Source organism: Lepisosteus oculatus, chromosome 6, assembly GCF_040954835.1.
Source record: "Lepisosteus oculatus isolate fLepOcu1 chromosome 6, fLepOcu1.hap2, whole genome shotgun sequence".
NCBI classification, from domain to species: domain Eukaryota; kingdom Metazoa; phylum Chordata; class Actinopteri; order Semionotiformes; family Lepisosteidae; genus Lepisosteus; species Lepisosteus oculatus.
Genome location: NC_090701.1, coordinates 45,333,093 through 45,354,016, shown reverse-complemented (window position 1 = coordinate 45,354,016; position 20,924 = coordinate 45,333,093). Strand labels below are relative to the sequence as shown.

At 43.1% G+C, this 20,924-nt stretch overlaps 1 protein-coding gene and 1 long non-coding RNA gene across 4 annotated transcripts; one reads left to right on the top strand and one right to left on the bottom strand.

Annotated features, from left to right (window-relative positions):
• Positions 1 to 1,166: 1,166 nt before the first annotated feature.
• Positions 1,167 to 19,816, bottom strand: LOC102697335 (carnosine synthase 1). 3 transcript variants are annotated; one of them, XM_015339641.2, is made up of 10 exons: positions 19,556 to 19,816; positions 18,787 to 18,890; positions 12,615 to 12,881; positions 11,646 to 11,735; positions 9,990 to 10,462; positions 8,894 to 9,104; positions 8,415 to 8,500; positions 8,107 to 8,338; positions 7,016 to 7,296; positions 1,167 to 6,823 (listed from the first exon to the last, which is right to left on the bottom strand). In XM_015339641.2, exons 3-10 carry the CDS (start codon positions 12,811 to 12,813, stop codon positions 4,520 to 4,522), a joined length of 3,876 nt encoding a protein of 1,291 aa, XP_015195127.2. In that variant the 5' UTR covers positions 12,814 to 12,881; positions 18,787 to 18,890; positions 19,556 to 19,816; the 3' UTR covers positions 1,167 to 4,519. The 3 variants fall into 3 exon arrangements, with proteins under 3 accessions (XP_015195127.2, XP_069047573.1, XP_015195128.2); XM_069191472.1 differs by having other exon boundaries at positions 18,787 to 18,841; positions 19,556 to 19,565; XM_015339642.2 differs by lacking the exons at positions 18,787 to 18,890; positions 19,556 to 19,816 and adding an exon at positions 16,068 to 16,249.
• Positions 16,374 to 18,891, top strand: LOC107076166 (uncharacterized). The gene is made up of 2 exons (XR_001477544.2): positions 16,374 to 16,910; positions 18,745 to 18,891. It is a non-coding gene; the product is annotated as an uncharacterized lncRNA (long non-coding RNA).
• Positions 19,817 to 20,924: the final 1,108 nt, after the last annotated feature.

Sequence of the window (20,924 nt, the reverse complement as noted above, 5' to 3'; positions counted from 1 at the left end):
TTATTCTTAAATTTGCAAATACTCTATTGAGGAAATCGAAAGGGTTAAGAATTTTGTGCTCTGAGAAAAGAACAACAGGCTCTGTTCTCGTACCTTTCCTTAGCCTTGGCGAGTAGATGGTTGATAGCTGCAATCGCTCATGACTCTCTTTTATCAAGTAATAAGCATTCCGTTGTGAAACTAAATGTTCTCTTAGTACACAAACAACTGAAAACGCTTAAGAAAATGTCATGTAGATGTTTTTCTACTGGAATATCTGCTATTGTTTTGGCGTCCTCTTGTATGACTAAATTAGTGTGACTCTCACTAGATAAAAAAGGGAAACACTGCTGTATTCTTTTTCAGCTACAGTACATGCAGACCTGTCTTCTGTACTGCGCTCCTGTATGCATACATAAAGGTCCGCTATCCTGCTCACCTCAAACACCTCATCATTGAGTGATGTCCACACTATTTTGTGCTCATACCGTAATAGGCCCTCAAACAGTCTTTTTCAGTTTTGAGGAGTGGAAGAGGCCAGTCTTAAGCTGTCTTTGGTAAAAAAGTCTTAGGAACATGGGTGGTTGGACATATTGGATTTTTTAGAAGTATTAGAAAATACAGAAAATATCCTTGGGAGCCACTAGCTTGTCAGGGGGTTATGAGATAAGAGACTTACCACAAAAATTCAACCCATGTCCAAATTTGGGATTTACTGATTTCTTTCCATCAGGTGGAAGGAGTACCTTTTTGTATGGTTACATTGATATTGTCTTCTTTTCCTCTTACGACACACTGAATCCACAATCACTGACCAAAGTTGAATTTGGTCTATAGGATGACCACAGTAAAGCTTTGATTAAAGTTTTTTTTTTGACAGCCACTGATCTTGTCAAAGATATCTGTTTGCATGCATTGTGGTACGTCTCTGTGGTAGAATGTAGCATATGTGAAGGGCCTATTATTAATGATTAGTACATAATTTACAGTATACAACCTCCCATTAGTGAAAAGGATGAATGTTCTTTACGAGGCCTTAAAAATGCTTCTCTTCTGTAATACATATTCTGAATGAGAAGTAGTCTAATTAATACAGCACTAAAATAATAGTAAAGTCCTAATAAATAAAATAATGTTTTGTCACTTGAATTTGCTGTCATATTTATATAATAAAACATGAACTAATATTATTTTCAGGATCATTTATTATTGTTTGAATTGATGGAAAAAAATCAGCCAAAATCATACCTTGTAATAATAACAATCAACTATAAGAAAGGGAATATCTCATGGCTGTTGTCTCATTCACGAGAATACTCTGTTCCCTCTTGCAGCCTGCTGGAGCTGTAGCAAAAGTCATTGAGTTCCAGGATGCACACCATATGTTTAATAAATACTACTACCATTAATAATAATAATAATAATAATAATAATAATAATAATAATAATACAAAGGTGAAATGAATTGGAATATTAACATGCTGTTCTCTATGGACATGATTTTAAAATAGTATTTTAAATTCCATGAAAGTTCTGTCTGATGTCTGCATCTTTCTTCATGTTGGCTAGAGCAACCAGACTCCCCACACTCCTCTTTAATTGACAATTAATACTTCTGAAGTAATGTGATCCTGAAGATTAGTATAAAATGACTGTAATCTAGAAGGTTTGTGTGAGACTGATAATATATAATCTTGCAACGTCAATACCATATTTCGTAATGTAAATCAGATGCATATGCCCTGCTGCAATGAGATATCCATAAAGTGCAGACGCTATTAAGCCATGACCCTGGAGCATGAGGAGAATTCCGTCTCAAGAAATTTGGCCATCCAAACTTCCCCTTCCCCTCTGCCCTTAGCCCCTCACTCCTGAAGTGCTGCAAAGTGACAGTGATCCTCAGGCTGAGAGACCAGGCCCCACAGAGAAGCCTGACCAAACATTACCAGAAAAAAGAATGTGCTCTAGTGCCATTTTGGAAATTTCCACTTGTATGCCCTTCTGTTTTGCTGCCTGAAATTAGTAAAACAGATTTTTTTTTATTTCCCTTCACATAAATCAACTTCATTTAATAAAGTGATCTCCTTAACTTGGATGTGTGTATGCTTTAATGTCATGCATTTTGATCTGCTTCACCTAGTGTCACCCTGATATAATGTGATTTACAAATCTACTACAAGACTGAAGTATTTCCTAACCCTAAAGGAATACATTATTGTGTTTTATACCAAATTTAGACATACTCTAACCTATGAAGAACAATAATTGAGAGGAGCTGAAAAAATACAATGTTTAGTTTCAACCACCTTCATTCCAATTTAACTCTAAATTAATAGATTGTTTACTTCATTGTAGTCTAAAATACATGTATTCTCATCTAGAAACCTAATACAATCTGATCTCCTTTGTTCTACTATTATGGTATAAAACCATTTTAATCCAATATTCTATTGCAAAAAAAAATTCAGGCTACTGATCAATTCTAAAAATTATCTCTAATCATTTATTAATCTAGTATAAACTGATGCAATTTGATGTTAATTTGGCCTGTGTTCTCAATCTAGAATACAGTGCCCTGCAAGCATTCACCATTTCACAAACATATCACATTTTGCTGAGTTGAAAATATTGCGTACATTAATTTTAATTAAAACATGAGTACTCAAAGAAAACATCTTTCACTCATAAAAGAGTTTGGGTTGAGCATTCAAGCTTTGATGAAAAACATACATCGTTTTGAAATTCAGAAAATGAGATATCATTGGAAGGATTGGTAAATACTTTTCAAGGCACTATATAGTGATTTACTTTAATCTCGTCTGCTACTACAAAGATTTTAAGTATGATCTCTAACTTAGGCCCCCGAGTTTGCTAGTTAGTTAGAATCAGCATTATCAAAAGGTGGTTAATATGAACTTAATATCTACTAATCTAGGAACAGGTAAAGAAGGCTCCACAGACAAAACATTGTGTCTCTTTTCTTTTCCTTACAGCATGGGATAAGCCTTTACCTGTTCCTTTGCAGCCTACGCATACTGACGCAGCTACCTACTTCAAGATCTAGCACAAAATCTAGATCTGATTTGATCCAATCATCTTTACAGCATCTTTAATTTGTTGCAGTGTAACAGACAACATTCCATGTCTGTATTTAAGCAGCCTTTTTTTGTCTAAAAAGGACATTTTCTTACATAAAATGGAATAATGTAGCATAATCCAATGAGCTCAAATGGCATATTCTGTAAGTTTCCTTCATATTTATTTGCTTAGCACATGCCGTTATTCAGGACAACCCAGCAAGGCAAGTGTGAGCGTCACTCAGAGGAGTCCAGTCCAGTCTAAAAGAGCTGCCCAACTGCCCCTATACTTTGCCCCTTTGTATTATACTTTGATATTTGTTTCTCTTTTTCCAAAACTGGAAGAGAGGAAAAAGACGACTTGGCAAAGGACAGGAGTACCTGGGTGGGGTGGCTGGAGAACACAAAACTCAGAAAAGAAGTTTTGAGCCCCAAAAATGTTAAGCCTAAAATGTTATGATCCACTGTTCCAACCCAATTAACTGGACTCTAGTTCAATAACATACTGTACTGTAGTAATAATGCACCAACTTTGTATTTTCACTAATATATTAGAGTACACTACTATATTGTTGTAGTGTTCTTCTAGTGCAGGGCATCTACACACCTGTGGGCTTTTGTTCCTGTTCATATACAGTAAATGAGCTCTTAATTGAAGGAACTGTTTTTCTTTATATTTGAAAATGTGAAAACTGGGTATTTGAAGATATGTATGAAACACAATAATTAAAAGGCAGCCCTCAAAATTTTTAAAAGATGAAAACAATGAAGGAAGACAACTATAGCCTATTGTTAGGTTAATTAACTATTTAACTGAGAAGAAAAATCAAGAGGCGCAACCTTCCAATTAACCCTATTCAGATAAAATGGAGGTGAGTGTTTGTACAATACTAGTAATTATAATACAAACTCACATCACTCCATTCAGTATGAAAGACTTATGTGCTGCCTTTCAATACAGTTCATTGCAATATACTGTGATCAGCTGTAAAGTAATAATGCATTTAATGTAATTATCTATGGCTGTAATCTGATATGGTCTAAAATAATTTTATCCGGTGTATTATAATCTAATGCTGAAACTATTTTTGTCTCTCGGAAGCTGATAGTGTGCTTCCATTTACTTTAAACCACAATACTGAAATTTAATATCAGTGCAGTTGCTTTGACTTAATGTAGAGGATTTTGCGCAATTACACAACTATAGCTTTAATCTCTCTGGATATCCCATTTTCTATCACTGTTCCCCTCCCTACAATATCCTGAGCAGACAATGGAATGGAAGGTATTTCCCCAGATTTTTAGAAATCACATGCTCTTTAGTTTAATCTAAGGTAATCTACATTTGACTCCAGTAGGATTTGATCCACAGTACTCTGCTGCAATATAATTTACTGTAATCCAATCTGAAAGACTGAAATGTTGTTTCCCTACCCTTGTGTCACCTATCCCCCCCTTTCCTCCTATTTAAAATGCGACAGGAAGTAGCTGACGGGGTAGTGGGGTGAGTCAATGCCCAATGCCTGGGAGAGGGTGAGGAGGGAGAGGCGGGCATCTTGGGGGCGCTCGGCACGCACCCCCACGTTGCAGTAGGGCTCCTCATACTCTCCAGCGATTAGCTCCTCCTCCATCTCACAGAGCCGCAGCACCCCCCTGCGGTGCAGCTCCCTGAGCACTGGGGGGCTGGCCGTGGTGCGCAAGGCGTGGAGGTGCTGGGAGACCACGCACATCACCCCTGTCAGGTGGCAGAGGGCGGGCAGACGTTGAGGAGGCAAGCGGGGAGCCAAGCCACAGGCAATCAGGAAGGCACAGAAGAGGATGTCCACCCCAAAGATCTCCCGGATCCAGTCGCGCAGGTAGAATCCCCCCATGCGGGCATTGATCTCGATGAGCTTGGGTCCTGAAGGGGTCATCTTCATCTCCACGTTGAAGACCCCATCCCGCAGGCCGCAACCTAGGCAGCAGCGGTAAGCGGCCTCGATGAGCTGCGCCTCCTTATCACGCGGCAGGCCAGTGGGCATCTGGGCGGCAGTTTCGGTGAAGCCGGGGACCCTTGTGGGGCCGTTGTCAGACACAAAGGCTCCCTCCAGCCTGCCGTCAAAGATGACCACGTCCACGTCATGCTCTGTGCCCCCAATATATTCCATCAGGGTCATGGCATTCCCCCAACCCAGCCCAATGCCGGGGTAGTCCGTCTCCTCCCGTAGGTCACCTGCGATTTTCTCCAGGTGGGCCAGGCTCTCGGACAGGGAATCGACCCGCTTCACGCCCACGGCCCCGGCCCCGTATTCCAGCTTCATTATGGCAGGGAAGCGGAGTTTGATGCTGCCGTCCCCAGTCTCACCATCTGTCACAACCTTCTGGATGTCGGCTGCACTCTCCACGTGTGCACAAGGGACAGCGTAGATCCGGGGGGATGGGAAAAGCAGGGGGACAGAGCGACTGCGAGAGGCAAGAGGGCCTAGGGGGTCTGGGTGCTGGGAACTGAAAATTTTGAAACTTTTGGATGCAGACTCAAAGGGGAAAGAGGGCAGGGATTGGGGATTATTGTCAATGAGGTGAACCAAATTCAGGGACTGATTTGGGGGTTTGCTAGAGGAAGAGAAATATGAGTTTTGTTCGGAAAGTTTTTCATTGTTGAGTGAAAGGCTTTGGGATACACCTAGTGTGAGAGGCTGGGGGTATTTGTGGGAGAGATTGGATGGGCTAAGGAGCTCATTCTGAGACAGTAGAGAGAAGCAGGATTTGGGTTCTATGATGGGGAGATAAGACTGGTTTGTGAGTGCTGTGGCCAGAGAAAGGGGCAATTCTTTCTTCACTAGAGGAGAATCCCTATCCCTGGTCTGCTCCACTAGAATCTGAAGCTCCCTCTTTTCCAATAAATCACTTTTTATGGCTGTACTGTCCTTCCCCTGAAGATTTACCAAATTCCTTGTATCTACCTTGATTCTGTTCTCTCTGTCTACAGCTTTTTCCTCCATCTTCTCCATCAACTGCTTCTCAATATCTGAATTCTCATTTTCTTTAAGATCAGCTTCACTCCACACACAAGATAAATTCTGAAACATTTCTCTTTTGTTTTGCGAAAGAACGTTCATCCCAGTCCCCCCTTCCTTCATTGCCTGTTCTGTGTTGTTACCCAAACTGGCATTCTCTTCATTATCAAATCGGTGCTTGGCATCAGCAAAAGCTTTAAGTGCTTCTTCACTGTCTTCCCTGATGTCAGTTTCTTTTTCCACCAACACATCCTTCCTTTTTGCCAATTCATCAATGCCAAAACTCTTCTTCCCATTGCAATCAACACTGTGGGAAAGAGAAGATCCCAGCTCTTCCTCTTTGTCTTCCTGATCTGAAGCGAGGGACAAGGCAGATGGCTTGGGTAACAGAAGGTGGACATTCTGCTTGGAGAGCAAGTTGTGGTCCTGGTGAAATGCACTGCGGGATATTCTAGAAGTACACCCTACATCCTGAGATGAAGAAGAAAGCCCCAGAAGATGGAGGTGGGTACGGCTCTTTTCCTTGGAGGTCTGGACAGCCTCAGGAGGTGGGCCGCGGAGGCCCAGGTGCTGGCAGATGAGTGAAGCCAGAACGATGCAGTCATCCCAGAAACAGAGGCAGCCATCAGGCTGGAGGTCGTTTTGTGAGAGCCAAGCACAGATGCGAGCACAGTGCTCCTCGTCCTGCTGGTGGTCGGTCACATCCATGGCGAGGAATCTGGAGACCAACCCTGCTGCAAAGTGAGAGGGGTCTGACTCCACCAGGAAGATCTGAAAGAGAAAGACAGAGGTGGGTTAATATAATAAAACACAGACACTCAATGACTGGATTCTACAGATGCAGAAGGAGGTGGGAACAGGTGATGTTGTCCTTCCTTTCATGTTATTTTCTAATCTCTTTCATTCCTCCCCTAACTAGTCTTTCCCTTCTGTCATTCCCTTTCACTCTCTTCAGCCTGCTACCTTCAGTCCATAGTCTCTGGCGGATTCCCAGACGAACTTCTTGCTGATCCTCCCTGCCCCAATCACCAGCACACTCTTCCCCCGCAGCAGGTGGCGCTGTGAGCGAGTGAGAGGGGTGTGGAGGAGGGAGCCAGGGCTCTCTGCCTCTCCTCTCTCCTCCTTCCCTGTCATTGCAGCCGTCCCCAGGGCACAGCTCTGAAGACACTGCCAGGAATGCAGCCCCAGGACCACAGGGGTCAGCTCCGCACTACCATTCGAGAGGCAGAGCAGCATGTCCACTCCTGCAAAGACAGTATTGCTTGAACCTCAGAAAGTTACATTAGGGGGTTAAGTAACTTGATGATGTGGCCACAAGGCACTGGTCCACTAACTTTCTATTACAGGAGAGAAAGTCTTCAGAAAGTCAGCATATCATGGGAAGAGCTTCAGTTTTGCACAAAACTTTTTGTGTCTGAGAAAACACAGTGAGAGATATGCCTTTGTTTTCCTTAAAACTTGAAACTGACACTGTTCGTGTGGCAAAAGATCGCAAGATCCCACTGCCATGCCTGGCCTAAGGGTTGAAGGACAGTTTTGCTATTTTTTTACACGGCAACAGAAATTTCATTCCACAAGGAGGGAAGGGTGTTTAGGCACATTTCTGAGACTTTGACCAAGACAATGTATGTTCTGATCTAAAGAGTAAGAAGTATGTTATGGGTGGCTGGGGGAGGTGACCCATATTGTACACAACATTCGAAATGAGGACTTACAGTACTTGAGGTGACAGAAGATTTTAGGATCATTCAGGTTTAAAAATAACTATAATAGTGTGAATATTGTATCACTTTTTCAATTGCTTGTTTGTGGTTTATGGCCCCTGACATATATGATTATAACATAATCAACGTGTAACAAAAATTCACTACCACTCCAACCTGCTCACTACAAAAACAAACATCAAGTAGCATGGAAGGAGAAGGTTGTGTGACTCTAGAATAAACTACTGATCTCGTGACCTTTAAGGACTCACTTTATCATCATGAATCAACTGAAGCTAAAAACCCACTAGATTTGACCAGGAATCATGTCTGCTCTCGTTCTGTGCTCACCAATGAGATCAGTCTGGGCGGCTATGCCTCCACGTTGGTCAGGAGACAGGCCTGCTTCAGTATCCATGACAACACGCAGGCATCGCTGCGCAGTCTGGGACAGCAGGCGGTGGACTGAGAGGCAGAAGGAGGGATCAGAGAAGCCCCATTCCCGCAGCGCGGTGTCCAGTGATTGGGGGAGGGAGTCCCGGTGGGAGAGAGGAGAGTCACTGACTCCAACCCTGCACACCAGCTGAGATGAAAAGGGAAAGAGGTTAAAACCAGGAGGCTAGGAGATGTTTTCTCTTAGTCTTTCTTTTTTGCCTCACCTTGTAGAGCAGAGGGACATCCTGTGGAGATCTGGTAACGATAGCGCAGATTTTCATGGACAATTCAGGAGCTGGAATATTCGCATCTGAAACGCAGAGATGGTTTCTACAGGAGAGGACAACAGCTACACTGCACTCTACTCTTCTCTCTCTTGTACTATAATGAACCAGGCATGCAGCTATGCTGTGCAGTGATGTACTGTCTCTATTGTACTGTACTGAACTATGTATGTAGTTACACTGTGCTTTCCTATACTGTCACTATTGCACTACATGGCACTAGGCATGTGGCTACACTGTGCTATGCTATACTGTTTGTACTGTGCTGTACTAAACTAGGATTGTGTAGTTACATTGTGCTGTGCTGTGCTGTATGTCACCGTTGTACTAAAACTCTGTAGTGTACTGCTTTTGAGCATGTGAGCTATGTTCCTCTAGGTCATGTTGTGACAGATGTGAAGACGGGTTCCCTCTCTCACCCTGATACCCCTCCCAGCTCTGTAGTCGAACCCGAGCCCCCCTTGTCAAGGTGGGACAGTAGGCCTCCAGCAATGCAGCCTCCCCTTTCTCCAGTAGAGGCAGCAGAGAACAAAGCCCTGCCCACACTGCCTCCAAGTTTTTCTGGTCCAGGAAGCGCACAGGAATTCCAGCCCTGCCTGGCCACTGGGCCCTGCTTGACTTCAGCACTACCTGGTGGGCAGACGGAGAACTACATTTACAGACTAAAGCTACTCCATTCACACTTGGATAATACAATGCTTTAATTAATTCTGCACTTTTAGACTTATTAGAAAACTGAGATGACTGACTAGACTATTTTAAAACTGCACTGACTAAATTGTCTTAATACAGCATTAAGAGACTGGACTGTTATAACAGTGTACTGACCGGCAAGGCTATTGTAATGCAATAGCCTTGCCGGTCAGTACAGTAACATGGTACTGACACAAGACTCAAGTACTGCTACCTCTCAGCAAAATTTACTATTTTGTAAATAAGAGAGCTGGGCACTTCCCCTCATTAATCTGCTCTGCAAGACTTAATCTGCAAGGCTTTTCTGCCTTGTAATTGTTCTACCACTGTAATTGCTAATGGGCCTATTTCTGCAATAAGAATTTAGACAAACACCAGAGCGGGTGTGTTCAGATCAATTAGTGACCCAGTAGTGCAGTTTTCCTCCAATGGCTTTTGGCCATGTCTTTATAGAGCCATGGCATCATCTTCTATAGCATGGCTTCCCAGTTTATCCCAGACAATCACAGTTTCTCTACACTTTCTGTGAAGACGCTTCCTAATTTTGGTTCAAATTACCCTAAATACATTCATTTATAAATCTCATATTGAAGAGTCATCTTGATAAAGAATGATCGACTTAGTTTTTGTGACACAACTGAACTCAATATTATAATTGAGATCTGACTGATGTTGTGTAACTTAATCTTATTTCTCTTGTTGCAATTATATACTTTTCATATATTTCATGTAGAAAATATTATATCCTCAACCATATGCTAATATGTCAACATTACTACTATTAATTACCATGATAGTGTTAACGACCCACCCTCTACTTACCTTTCCTGATCTCTGCACCACTGCCGACTCCAGGAAGCTCTGCACTGCCTTCCTCACCCTCTCTTCCTCCTCCTCCTTCATAAAGTCAGTCACCTCCACAATGCATACCCCAGCCTCGTCCCCTCCATAGTTTAGCTTGTCTGTCAGGGGACTGAGGACCACGGCCAAAGTAGGGGGGCAGCAGAGACCCCCTCTCTGTAATGCAATCCGGGCATTCAGAGTGTCGCCCCAGAACTGGAAGAGATCTGCTGAGCCTCCCATGGGGCAATCCAGCTCCCGGGTCACTTCCTGTATCTGTTCTGCCCAGGGAGCACAGGGGAGAAAATAGGTAACCTGCCTTGGGGGGTCAAAGGTCAACAACTGGGTGCGGCCCCCCAAATCAAAGGACACAGCCCGATGGACCAGCAGTAAAGTAGATGGAGGAGAAGGGCAGCAAGAAAGCCAAGTGGGGGAGAGACAAAGGAGGGCATCCCCTGAAAGAGAGAGAAAGAGAAGGGGTGAGTGTAGAGCAGTGCTTTTGGCCCACGTTCTCTGGAGTCCCACAAAACCTGGAGCAGCTGACTGTTGGGAGTAGGGCTCCCTTTGCAAAGACCTGAGCAGTCAAGATCACCTTGACTACTACTATCAAATTGGGTGAACATCAACACTGCACTGGGTGAGAGGAGTTAATTTAGTAACACTTCACTAGGACAGGATGGTTAATGCACATATTGACTGGATACTACACTACGCATTGACACTATTGAGAGAGAGATTAATACAGACACACTGACTGGACGGTACAGTACAGTACTGCAACATGACTGGGATGGAAAAAAAGGCAGACATAAACAAGATTTGGTTTGGAACAGCAGATGGAAAAAAGGGGCAGAGAGGGTAAGGAACCAGAGGGTAAGTCAGATTTGCAGAGGTCAAGGGCTTGAGTGACATTCTTGACTCGGGCATACAGCCCAAGTCTGCTTTCCAAGTGGGAAAGAGAGACGGATCGTTTTTTCTCGGGTAATGTAGGGTCATGACGTCCAGACAAAAAGGTCATGTTACCGTGTGTTTAGAAATTCAACTTGATAAATTCTGTTATTTTTAATTTGACCCTTGTTGCAGATTAGGCAGATATTTCCTTTTCAAATTCTTACTCAAGGAAGAGGAACATTTGGGCATTTTTCGTTCTCATTACTAGTTGACATCCCCTTATTATTAACAGTTAGATTTTTTCCCTCTGATTTACTGCAGCCGACTAAACATTAGCATGATTTACCACAATACGGTCTAGGCTAGGCTAAGGTCAAAGCAAGTGCACTTTTCATTGCCCCTTTAGATAAGGTCATTGTTATCAGCTGTGCCAAACAGCTGCCAAGTTCATTTTTTTTGCCAGCGAAGAAATTGACCCTGATTTGACACCAAGGAACAGCTGCAACAGCTCTTATTGACTGTGGGATCAGAAAACAGAAACAAGACAGAAGAGGAATTCTGTACAGAACCTTGTTAACGGGTACTAATTCTTAACTATACTCATGTGCAACAGTTCATTAATTGAACCCACTGCTGTAATCAGTCTCTCCTCTTACACAGCTCAAGCCATCACCACAGGTAACATATATACTGTATCCAGTCACTCAGGCAGTCAGGCAGTGAGTCGATATGAAACAGCTTGCTTACCTGGAGACACTGTACCTGCTTCTAACAGCAGAGACAAGTAAGGGAGAGGAGAGCCGAGCACACAGATACACATTGCAGAGTAGGATTCACCTGGAGAGAGATAAATACATACAGGACAAATACAGAGACTGATTGGACACTACAGTACCTTAACACTGCACTGAGAGAGAAAGTTTATTAATCTCACTGGACATTTTTAATTTAAAACATTTTGAAAGAAGTCAAGCCAGCTGTTTTTTGTCATTATTTTTCCAGTCGTTATCTTACAACCCCTGGATAGCTTGCAAGGAAATCTGTCTGCATCAGCAACTAAACTGTGAGTCTTAATTTCACAAAGCTCAGTTTGGGGCGAAGAGCTGAAAGATTACCCCCTGATCAGCCATGCTCTTTGAAGACGTTTTGACTTGAAGAAGTCAGTCTTGTGCCAAATGCTGGGTGGAGTTAATGTTTCTCCACAGTGGAATAAGACAGTTGTTGGGGTTATGTGAGCATTTTCACTCCTACTAACGTCCTGCCTATCTTCCTGCAATTCCACAGTTCCTCACAGATTCTCTCAACCCATGACTGTGTGGACAAGCAGTCACTTCCCTCTCCGCCAGTGAAGAGCTGCCCTCTATTCTGAAACAACCAAACAGGCACACAACCAATCAGTCCCAAAGCTGGAACCACTGCTTCCTGGTTTCGAAATCATAAACTGAACAATTGTTTTCTGTCACGCGGTCAGGAGACTAAGAGGACTGTGGGGAAAGTGGTTCAAATCTCTCAATCTTGTTCGAGCCACCCTCTCACACCCAGAAAGTGAAGTAGTTCACTTTGTTCTAAGCGAGAGTGATGTTCTGTTGTTCTCTTGATGGTGAGAGGGCACCACTCACTCTCTCTTTTCTGAATAAGTGGTCAGTGGAGCAATAGAGTTCTCAGCTGCAGCCACAACACAGAATTCCTGAATGCCAACTCTTATTGGGATTTTACCAGCTGCAGGGGCGCCACCCTGGAATGTCCCATCCCGAGTCAGGGGGAGCCCCAGTTCTCTCAAGGCGTCCTGAAGGAGCTGGAACAGCATGTTAGCCTCTTCGTTCTCCTCTTGGCGCAGCGCCCCCAAACCAGCACCTCCTTCCTTGAGGCGCATGACCTGGGAGCCACTGGGGGAGACAGAGGTGGATCCTGACATAGCAAATGGCCTGCCGGGGGAGAGCTGATGGAGCTGGGAGAGAATAACCCAGGACAGTACAGGAACCACTGAAGAGAGAGACAGAGAGATCTGTTTAGTCAGTGTGTTTGATTAATTTTTAATTACTTGAACCTGGGTTTTGAAAATTACATTACACAGACTCCAGACTGTGGCTGAACTTTCTCACCCTCTGTTTCTATCGGACACAGAGAGCTTATATGCAGGAATGTGGGCTAGAGTCCGTCAGCACAGACACTGATCCAGATAGTGTTACTGACACTGACACTGACACTGACAAGTATACTGATTTATAGTGATTACGGTCTACTGGTTCTTTTTTTAGGTGCGAAAGAGAAATATCATACAGGGGACGTTGGACTGTTATAGAAAGTTTGAGTTTTCTTTTTGGTTTAGTGCTGTATAACAGACAGGTTATGATTTTTGTATGAATGTAATTTTCATGTATTCAAGGTCCAGAGATGGAAGAAACACATTCTCACTACTGGTGATTGCAGCTGCTGTTTGTAGACATTTAGAAACTGTACTTAATGTCTTTATTTTTTCTCCCACCATGATAAAGCCAAGCTTTTACCAACAAGATTATCAGGCCCTGCATTGTCCAGGCATTTTCCCACACAAGATTTAAATTGTGATTGATTGATCCAAAGATCTCATCCAGCATTTTCTGAAAAGAAGCCCGGGTATTAGCCTTATCAACATGGCGGGGCACCTTGTTCCATGCTCCCACCACCCTTTGCGTAACAAAGCACCTCCCGGTCAGATTCAGATATACTTTTTTGAAGTTTTCATATGTGCCCTCATGCTCATGTTTCACTGTTGGTGCTGAAATCCATTATAGGTAAAAATGCATTGCAAACCAGACATTGCTCTGCCAAACCAGGGATGAAAGCAACTGTCAGCCATTGTGCTTCATTTTATTTTAAACTGCTAAAAATCCTGATGCTTCTGTCTGTTTCAAGAAATGTAAGATAACCACTTCGGCCTTAACACGAATGATCACTGAATAAGACTGCAGTATTTATCTGGATTTGGTTTGTAGCAAACTCTTATCACTGGACTGTTTTTATCGGTCTGAGACCCTTGAGTCATGTAGGTCAAGCTTCTTCCTTGAAGATTCCCGTTGTAAAGCAGTTAATAGCTACACCTCCCGCCTCTCCTGGAAGATGTAAAGGTTTATTCCATACTGAAAAAAGAAGGAAAGCAACACAGAGTTTCGGCTTCACACCTGAAGAAGGCTCCCCGAAGAAGGCTCCACAGCCAAAATCTTGAGTTTCTTTTCCTCTCCGTTCAGCAAGGAATAAACCTTTACTTGTTCCTTTGCAGCCTACGCATGCTCATGCAGCTCCCTACTTGAACTTCTCCTGGAAGATGTTGTATTTGTCGCCTCCACTCCCAGCCAGTCCTATTTCATGGAGTCCAGTTACATCACAGTCACCCACAGCTGCAGTAAATCCTTTCCTTTCCAGTCCTTTGACATTTTGTCTCTCCCTGGGGTTCCTGGCTCCCAGTGTTTCTCCCCTGCAGACTCTCTTTGGGATACCTCCCCACACACACACCCACTCTGACCCTGTGCCCCTTCTCCATTCTAGCAGAATAGCAGTTTCTCTGAGGATCATGGATGACAGGCGCCCATCATGTACGACAAGAATCCATCATGCCTGTGCTGTTGCACGAAATGTCATTTGTCGGAACATTAACAACCACAAATAGGTCTTGACCACAATTCACTTCTCTTTAGATATCATCCACCATGTTACCAGGGACACAGTGTTAAAGTGACCTTATCACTGCATAGCTATACTCTAGTGCCCAAACTGGTGCTGCGTGTACACAGTTAGAACCTAGTATCCTACACTGGCACTGTCTGTATCCAGCTATAACCTAGTGTTCTAGAATTGCACTGCCTGTATACAGTAAGAATTGAATAATTGAATTGGCTTCTTCATTCTGTTCTCCTCCCCACTGACAGCTGGTGTGTGGTGAGTGTACTGGTGCACTATGGCAGCCATCGCATCACCCAGGTGGGGCTGCACACTGGTGGTGGTGGAGGGGAGTCGCCATTACCTGTGAAGCGCTTTGAGTGGAGTGTCCAGAAAAGGGCTATATAAGTGTAAGGATTATTATTATTAGTAGCAGTAGTGTTGTTTATTCCATGCTGAAAAGAGAAGAAAGAAAACACAATGTTTCGGCCGTGGAGCCTTCTTCAGATGTGAGGCTCACTTGTTCCTTTGCAGCCTACGCATACTGACGCAGCTACCCACTTGTAGTAGTGTTGCTGTTGTTGTTACACTGGTGCTGTTTGTAAACTGTTATAATCTAGTGTTTTACCCTGGAAATAAGTATATCCAGTGATTAACTAGCGTCCTAGATAGTTATTGTTTGTTAACGGGATATGGATATGGGTAGGGGGTCGTAGCTTCGTCTTTTCGTTTGATTAAAATCCATTGTTTCTGTAATATCGGCCAAACATTGCCTCTGACCGACTTTCTTCACCATTGGAGATACACATGAAAGGCGAATGCACGATGATCGTCACAGCTAAACTAGGCGGCACTGCTCAGATCAGTGCGAAGCTTCTATCGCGTCTCACTTTAGCGGTTTGGACTGGGGGGTTGGATTACGATTGAATACCAGAAATTACTCGCGTTCACTCTGGGGCGAGCACGCAGCCCCCTGAGCTATAACATGCCCCCTTAAAGCAGAATGCTGTGCTATAATCTACCTGGCGTTTTAAATTGTTTACTGTGTATTGTGCATACCATCTATTTTTGGACTTTGCACGTTTGCCACAGATGTAAGTCTCACAACGCTTCAACATTCTGCTTTACTACCAAATACTGTACAATGCCGATGTTGCCTCAATGGAAAAATGCGCGTGGGGTCATATTTCACTTCGCGGAAGATACAAAATTGAAATTTGCTGCCTTTTAAACTCCGCTGGCTGAAGAGGAGCAGAGCGGGCAGGTGGGACGAGGACGAGTTTTTTAAAGAAAAAGTTTCCCCCCGCCCGACATGAACAGGGCAAGACGCGTGGAGTAAAGGCTCGTCACTGAACTACTGGTTTGTGATACCCGCAGCCGCGCTCAGTCTTTTCTGTGCCGGGCTCTGTAGCACATGACAGCCGAACGGTCCTGTGCACAGGTGGGCTTATATCCAGATGTGAGCAAGAGCTTAATTCGACGATACAAAAGCAATAAAAACAGAACAATTTCTGGGCGTTGAAAACCACTCACCCGGAGAGGTTCCGCAGGTTCACAGATCCGCAACCTGAGGTTTTTTACCTTTTCCTCTTGTCAGTGTGGATTTTACCCTTTTGGTCCTTTGTTGCTCGGACGCCGATTTTCTAACCCCACGGCAGCAGCCCGTTCTAGGACATCTGTCACAGCCGGCGAGTCGCACCCACAGAGAGAGAGCGCGTCTCGCTGAAGACACGCAGGCAGGAAACTGATAAATGTGTACACGGCTGCGCCGTATAAATAGGATCCAAGGAATTTGTGGTGGCCCTCGTTTTAGTGCTCCTTTCAGATAGACTGAAACTCTGCAAAGTGGGATTCATTAACCTTTACATCCATACAGTACATTATTCTCCGAAGTGGGATCACAAGATACAATCGGACCCTGGATCTTAACAATTGTAAAATTGAAGTGGAAAAAAAAACTATGACAAAAAAGGGATTCCGGGTGTTTTCGAGTCAGTAGGATACCAGTATCCCACGGGGAATGTGCTGTCGTTTTTCTGTCACAGGTGGATTCCCTCCTCACATTCAAAGCGTCATACATTTGCAACCATTTTTACCACGCGGTATTTTACTGAAGCAATTTGCGTGCTGTACTTTGCTCAAGAGCACAAGAGCAGTGTCTCAGGTGCGATTTGAACCCACAACTTTCCAGTTATGAAAAAGAAGAGAGAAGCTTTGTGCATTCTCGGAGCCCGAAAGCAACCGGACGCGATCTCTGGAAGGGGGTGCTTTCGTTACATGAAGGGTTTTCTTTTAAAAAGCACAGAGGATCTTACAGTATTTTTGTCTTCGGTAGACGGCATTATCTATATTGGGATACCGAGATCCGTTGAGAAGGTATTTTTCTTCATCTGGGGAGTTTAACCCTGTAACCTCTGAGCTCGACTGGAATCCGTCATGCCTGTGCTCTTGCCCTTTGCCGTGGAATGGTTCCCAGTAGCTGAGAAAGCTGATTCCTTATTCTGCTCACCCTGACCTCTACCACAAGCTCTGTTGACAGGGCAATATTTGCTTGACTACTCTTTGATACAGAAACCTACGGTCTAGGGTTTATTCTTCAGTTTAATTCCAATGACTATGATTTTTTCCTTAGGGAAAACATGTAATTTCTCAAAACATTAGAATCCACATAAGGCTTGATCAAAATTCACTATCCTTTAGACAATGTCATCCAACTTAATACCAGACACAGTGTTACAGTGATATTATCACTGCTTAGTTATAATCTACTGCCCAAACTGGCACAGCTTGTATACAGTTATAATCTGTGTCCTTGACTGCCACTGTCTGAATACAGACGTTATTTATACTGTACCTTTCACTGTTACTACAATTTTGATTATTTTTAAAGGCATAAACACTTTACTCTGCCTTCGTTGCAAAATGTACGGCGTGAAACGGAGCACGCTATTGTAAGAGTCTTCGCAAGTATATTTCAAAGTAATAGCAAGGGGTAACGGGTATTCACATTGAGAAACATGTGTACACATACAAACGGAATAGTAAACGGCACAGCACCACAGTGCAGCACTATGTGTGTAAAACTATAGTATTTATAACAAAACACATTCTTCACCTGCAGTATCTTAGCCCAAATGACTAATGACCCCAAACGAACTGTCGCTGAACTGCAACTGTACAGTGTAGTTATAAATGCTCATGTTCTGCTCCCTCTGTGCTCACAGAGAATATACTGGAGCTACTGTCGTGTGTTACATTAAAAACTGAAACTCACAAGTTACCGTTAATACTGTATAGGTGATTATGAACAGGATATATTTCAGCCTGTTATGTTACAGGTCCAGCACTATGTGATTTTCCGTAGTTTTTGTTGAAATGGAAAACAACATGAAACCATTACCTATTCTTCTTCTTATTGTCGTTGTTGTTACACTGGTTCTGTCTCTAAACTGTTGGAAGTATATATATGCAGTTATTAACTACTATCCTCCAGAGTTATTGTACGTTAACGGGATATGGATATAGCTCGGGGGTCGTATCTTCGTCTTGCCATTTGATACATTTATAAATTAGTGTATCTTTTATTATTATTATTATTATTATTATTATTATTATTATTATTATTATTATTATTATTAACTGGACACAGTGCACACAGTTCAAATGTCGCACTATCGCTTATTACATTTCAGCCCAGCGATAAAAATGTACAGGTCGATAAATTGCTGAGTTCCAAATCAGTTTACACTTCAAATCAACAAAAAAACAGAACCGGATAGTGTAGTGTAGCGCACAGCTCTGTCATTGAGGTGCTGCTATTTTTTGACTGTGCAACATGCAAAGTGACCGTGTATAACAGTCATACAGATCAGTGCAGGGGTGGGGGACAGTGTGGCGTGTGGAGAGACACGACCCACAGTACTTTGAAACGAATAATGTAGCAGTGAGTCGGACATTATACTGCACGCATCTGTGACCCACTTAAATAATCCGCTCACCACTGGCTAGCGATAATCTGATAAGCGACTTCTCTTCCTCTCTAATGGACAGGACATTGTCCTTAGGAAATTAAAGGGCAATCACGTAAAACTCATGATTACTAGGTAGACTGTTGAAGGAACTACAACATGTAAAAAGTAATTTTAATTCATCAGCAGCAAACCTTTCTCACATCTCTCACACTTTCTCACACTCTGTTTCCCTCACACAGAGTGAGACACGCACACAGAGCCCAGCTCTCCCCAAGACTCACCGGAGTGACTGCGCACGCTGAGGACGGGCACGGCACTGAAGCACAGAAACCGGGGCTGTCAGGCAAAGGGAGAGGGCGGGTAGAGGCGGAGAGAGAGAGGGGGGCTAGGAGAGGTGGAAGGAGAAAAGAAGGAAAAGATAGAGAGCGAGTAAGAGAGCGGTTTCTGGGCCGTTAAAGGGCAAGTCACACCTAGTTTCTCTGAGACAGACTGACATACGGGTCACCCGGTCCTTCTGGACTGCATGGGTAATCTCCACATGGCGGCACAATCTACTTCAAACTACCGGAATCAAACCCAGAGAAAATATGTTGTTGTATGTTTTTAAGAGTAACTGGGTATATTTGTTACTTAAGCCTTTTCAGATTTTTCAATGGGCAACTAAACGGAACCTATTTCTCTTGGAATCGGACCGTGTCGAATAACAGACCAAGCGTGACGAAATAGGACCGATGACGCGTCTCACCTTGACTCTCACTCTCAGAGGGTCAAAGTCTTATAAAATAATATCGTACTGTCCCAACAGCAGCGCGATTAATTACTGCTGTATTTTGGTAATAGTAAGAAAAAGATGACGTCAACCTTCACCACAAGCGATTATTAATAGCAGCGATTAATTTGAGAGTACACGCAATGTAAATATTTCCAATCTCTGAGTCAGCCATTGTAACTGATAAGATAACGTGGTTAGGTCAGGTTTGTCCCTCTATTAGGGATAGTCGGTCTAGGCACTAGGTAGAGGTAGATTTAATTACACTAAAAACTTCGAACCTTAAGACTAACTGCTTAATTAGCGTGGGGTCCTCAGATCTCTTCCAAAAAAAAAGCTGAAGGGAAGACTTGTAATGACGTGGAGTCCCGGTTCGAATGTAGATCACTCCGGTTCTATAATTAAGTTGTCGCTCCCGACTCTGCTAACTCTTGAAGACCAATTTCCGACGATCTTTTGCCAGGTTCCGCTGCTTCTGGATCAGTGTGTCCGGAGCGCCGAATAAAAGACAGGCAAACAAACCGCACAACGCGTGGAGCACTAGTCCTCAAGCAAAGGAAGCCGAGGCTTTAACGGGGGGGAAGGGGGTGTTTGGTTGCAAACCACGACTGGAATGATTGGCCAGTGGACTGACTGTTTAAAGTGCCCATGATTGTTCAGTTGCACCTGGGGAGTGGCGCTTTAATATTCCTTCGGTATAATGATTGCATGATCCTGTGCGAGCCCAACAATGTCTCATTTGGGCTTAACTGCCTTTCAAACACTTGATCAGTATATCTTGGCGTACAATGTCACCGCAATGTCAAATCCGTTATCATTGCTGTACAAATTACACTTTATACTTGTGTATACTTGTGTATACCCTGTTGAGGAAATAGCAAAACGTCGAATAAACTAAGAATCTCGTGTTATTGCACATTCACAATCCATGCAGTTATCAATACAAAGGGGTGTGATAACACGTGATGACTTTTACATTTTGAAATGTAATGTGTTACAATGAGTGTGTTACAATATGTGTTCAAATCTCTTTAAGTCACTGGGCTGATCACTAAGTAAATTCTATTTTACATTGTATTTATCACTCATATCAGTCTCATGATTGCAAATACAAAATGCTTGACTCAGAGCGAGATATATCAGCTTTCTGTGTATATCTATGGTGTGAATATAATCGTACAGGTGACGAAAACTAAAAACTAAATAAATTCTAAGTTGCTGCTATGGAGTTTATTTGATTTTGAATCTGTATTAAGCCCTCTCTCTCAGCACAGTGTTATTGTACTGTAGTGTCCAGTCAGTGTGTCTGTACTTTATGATGTAGGGTAGTTAGAGTTATGACAACACTATACACATTAATCAATTTAGACAGAAATAATGTAGGGCTACTGTGACCTAGACTGATTTCAGCCTCAAGACCTTTATGGTGTGAAAACATTGATCAGAGAACCAAGGTCATATAAGCTTCAGGATTACTATGTACATGTATAATGGTCTTAACAACTTTAAGAACTGTAACCATAGCAAATTTTACATTATGCAAGTAATGAACTTTCAGTGAGTTGCTATCACATAGTAGTATGTGCATGTATTGTAAATTGTGGAGTATCAGAGGCAGTTTGTGGTGTAGAAATCTCTCCACTTGAAGCA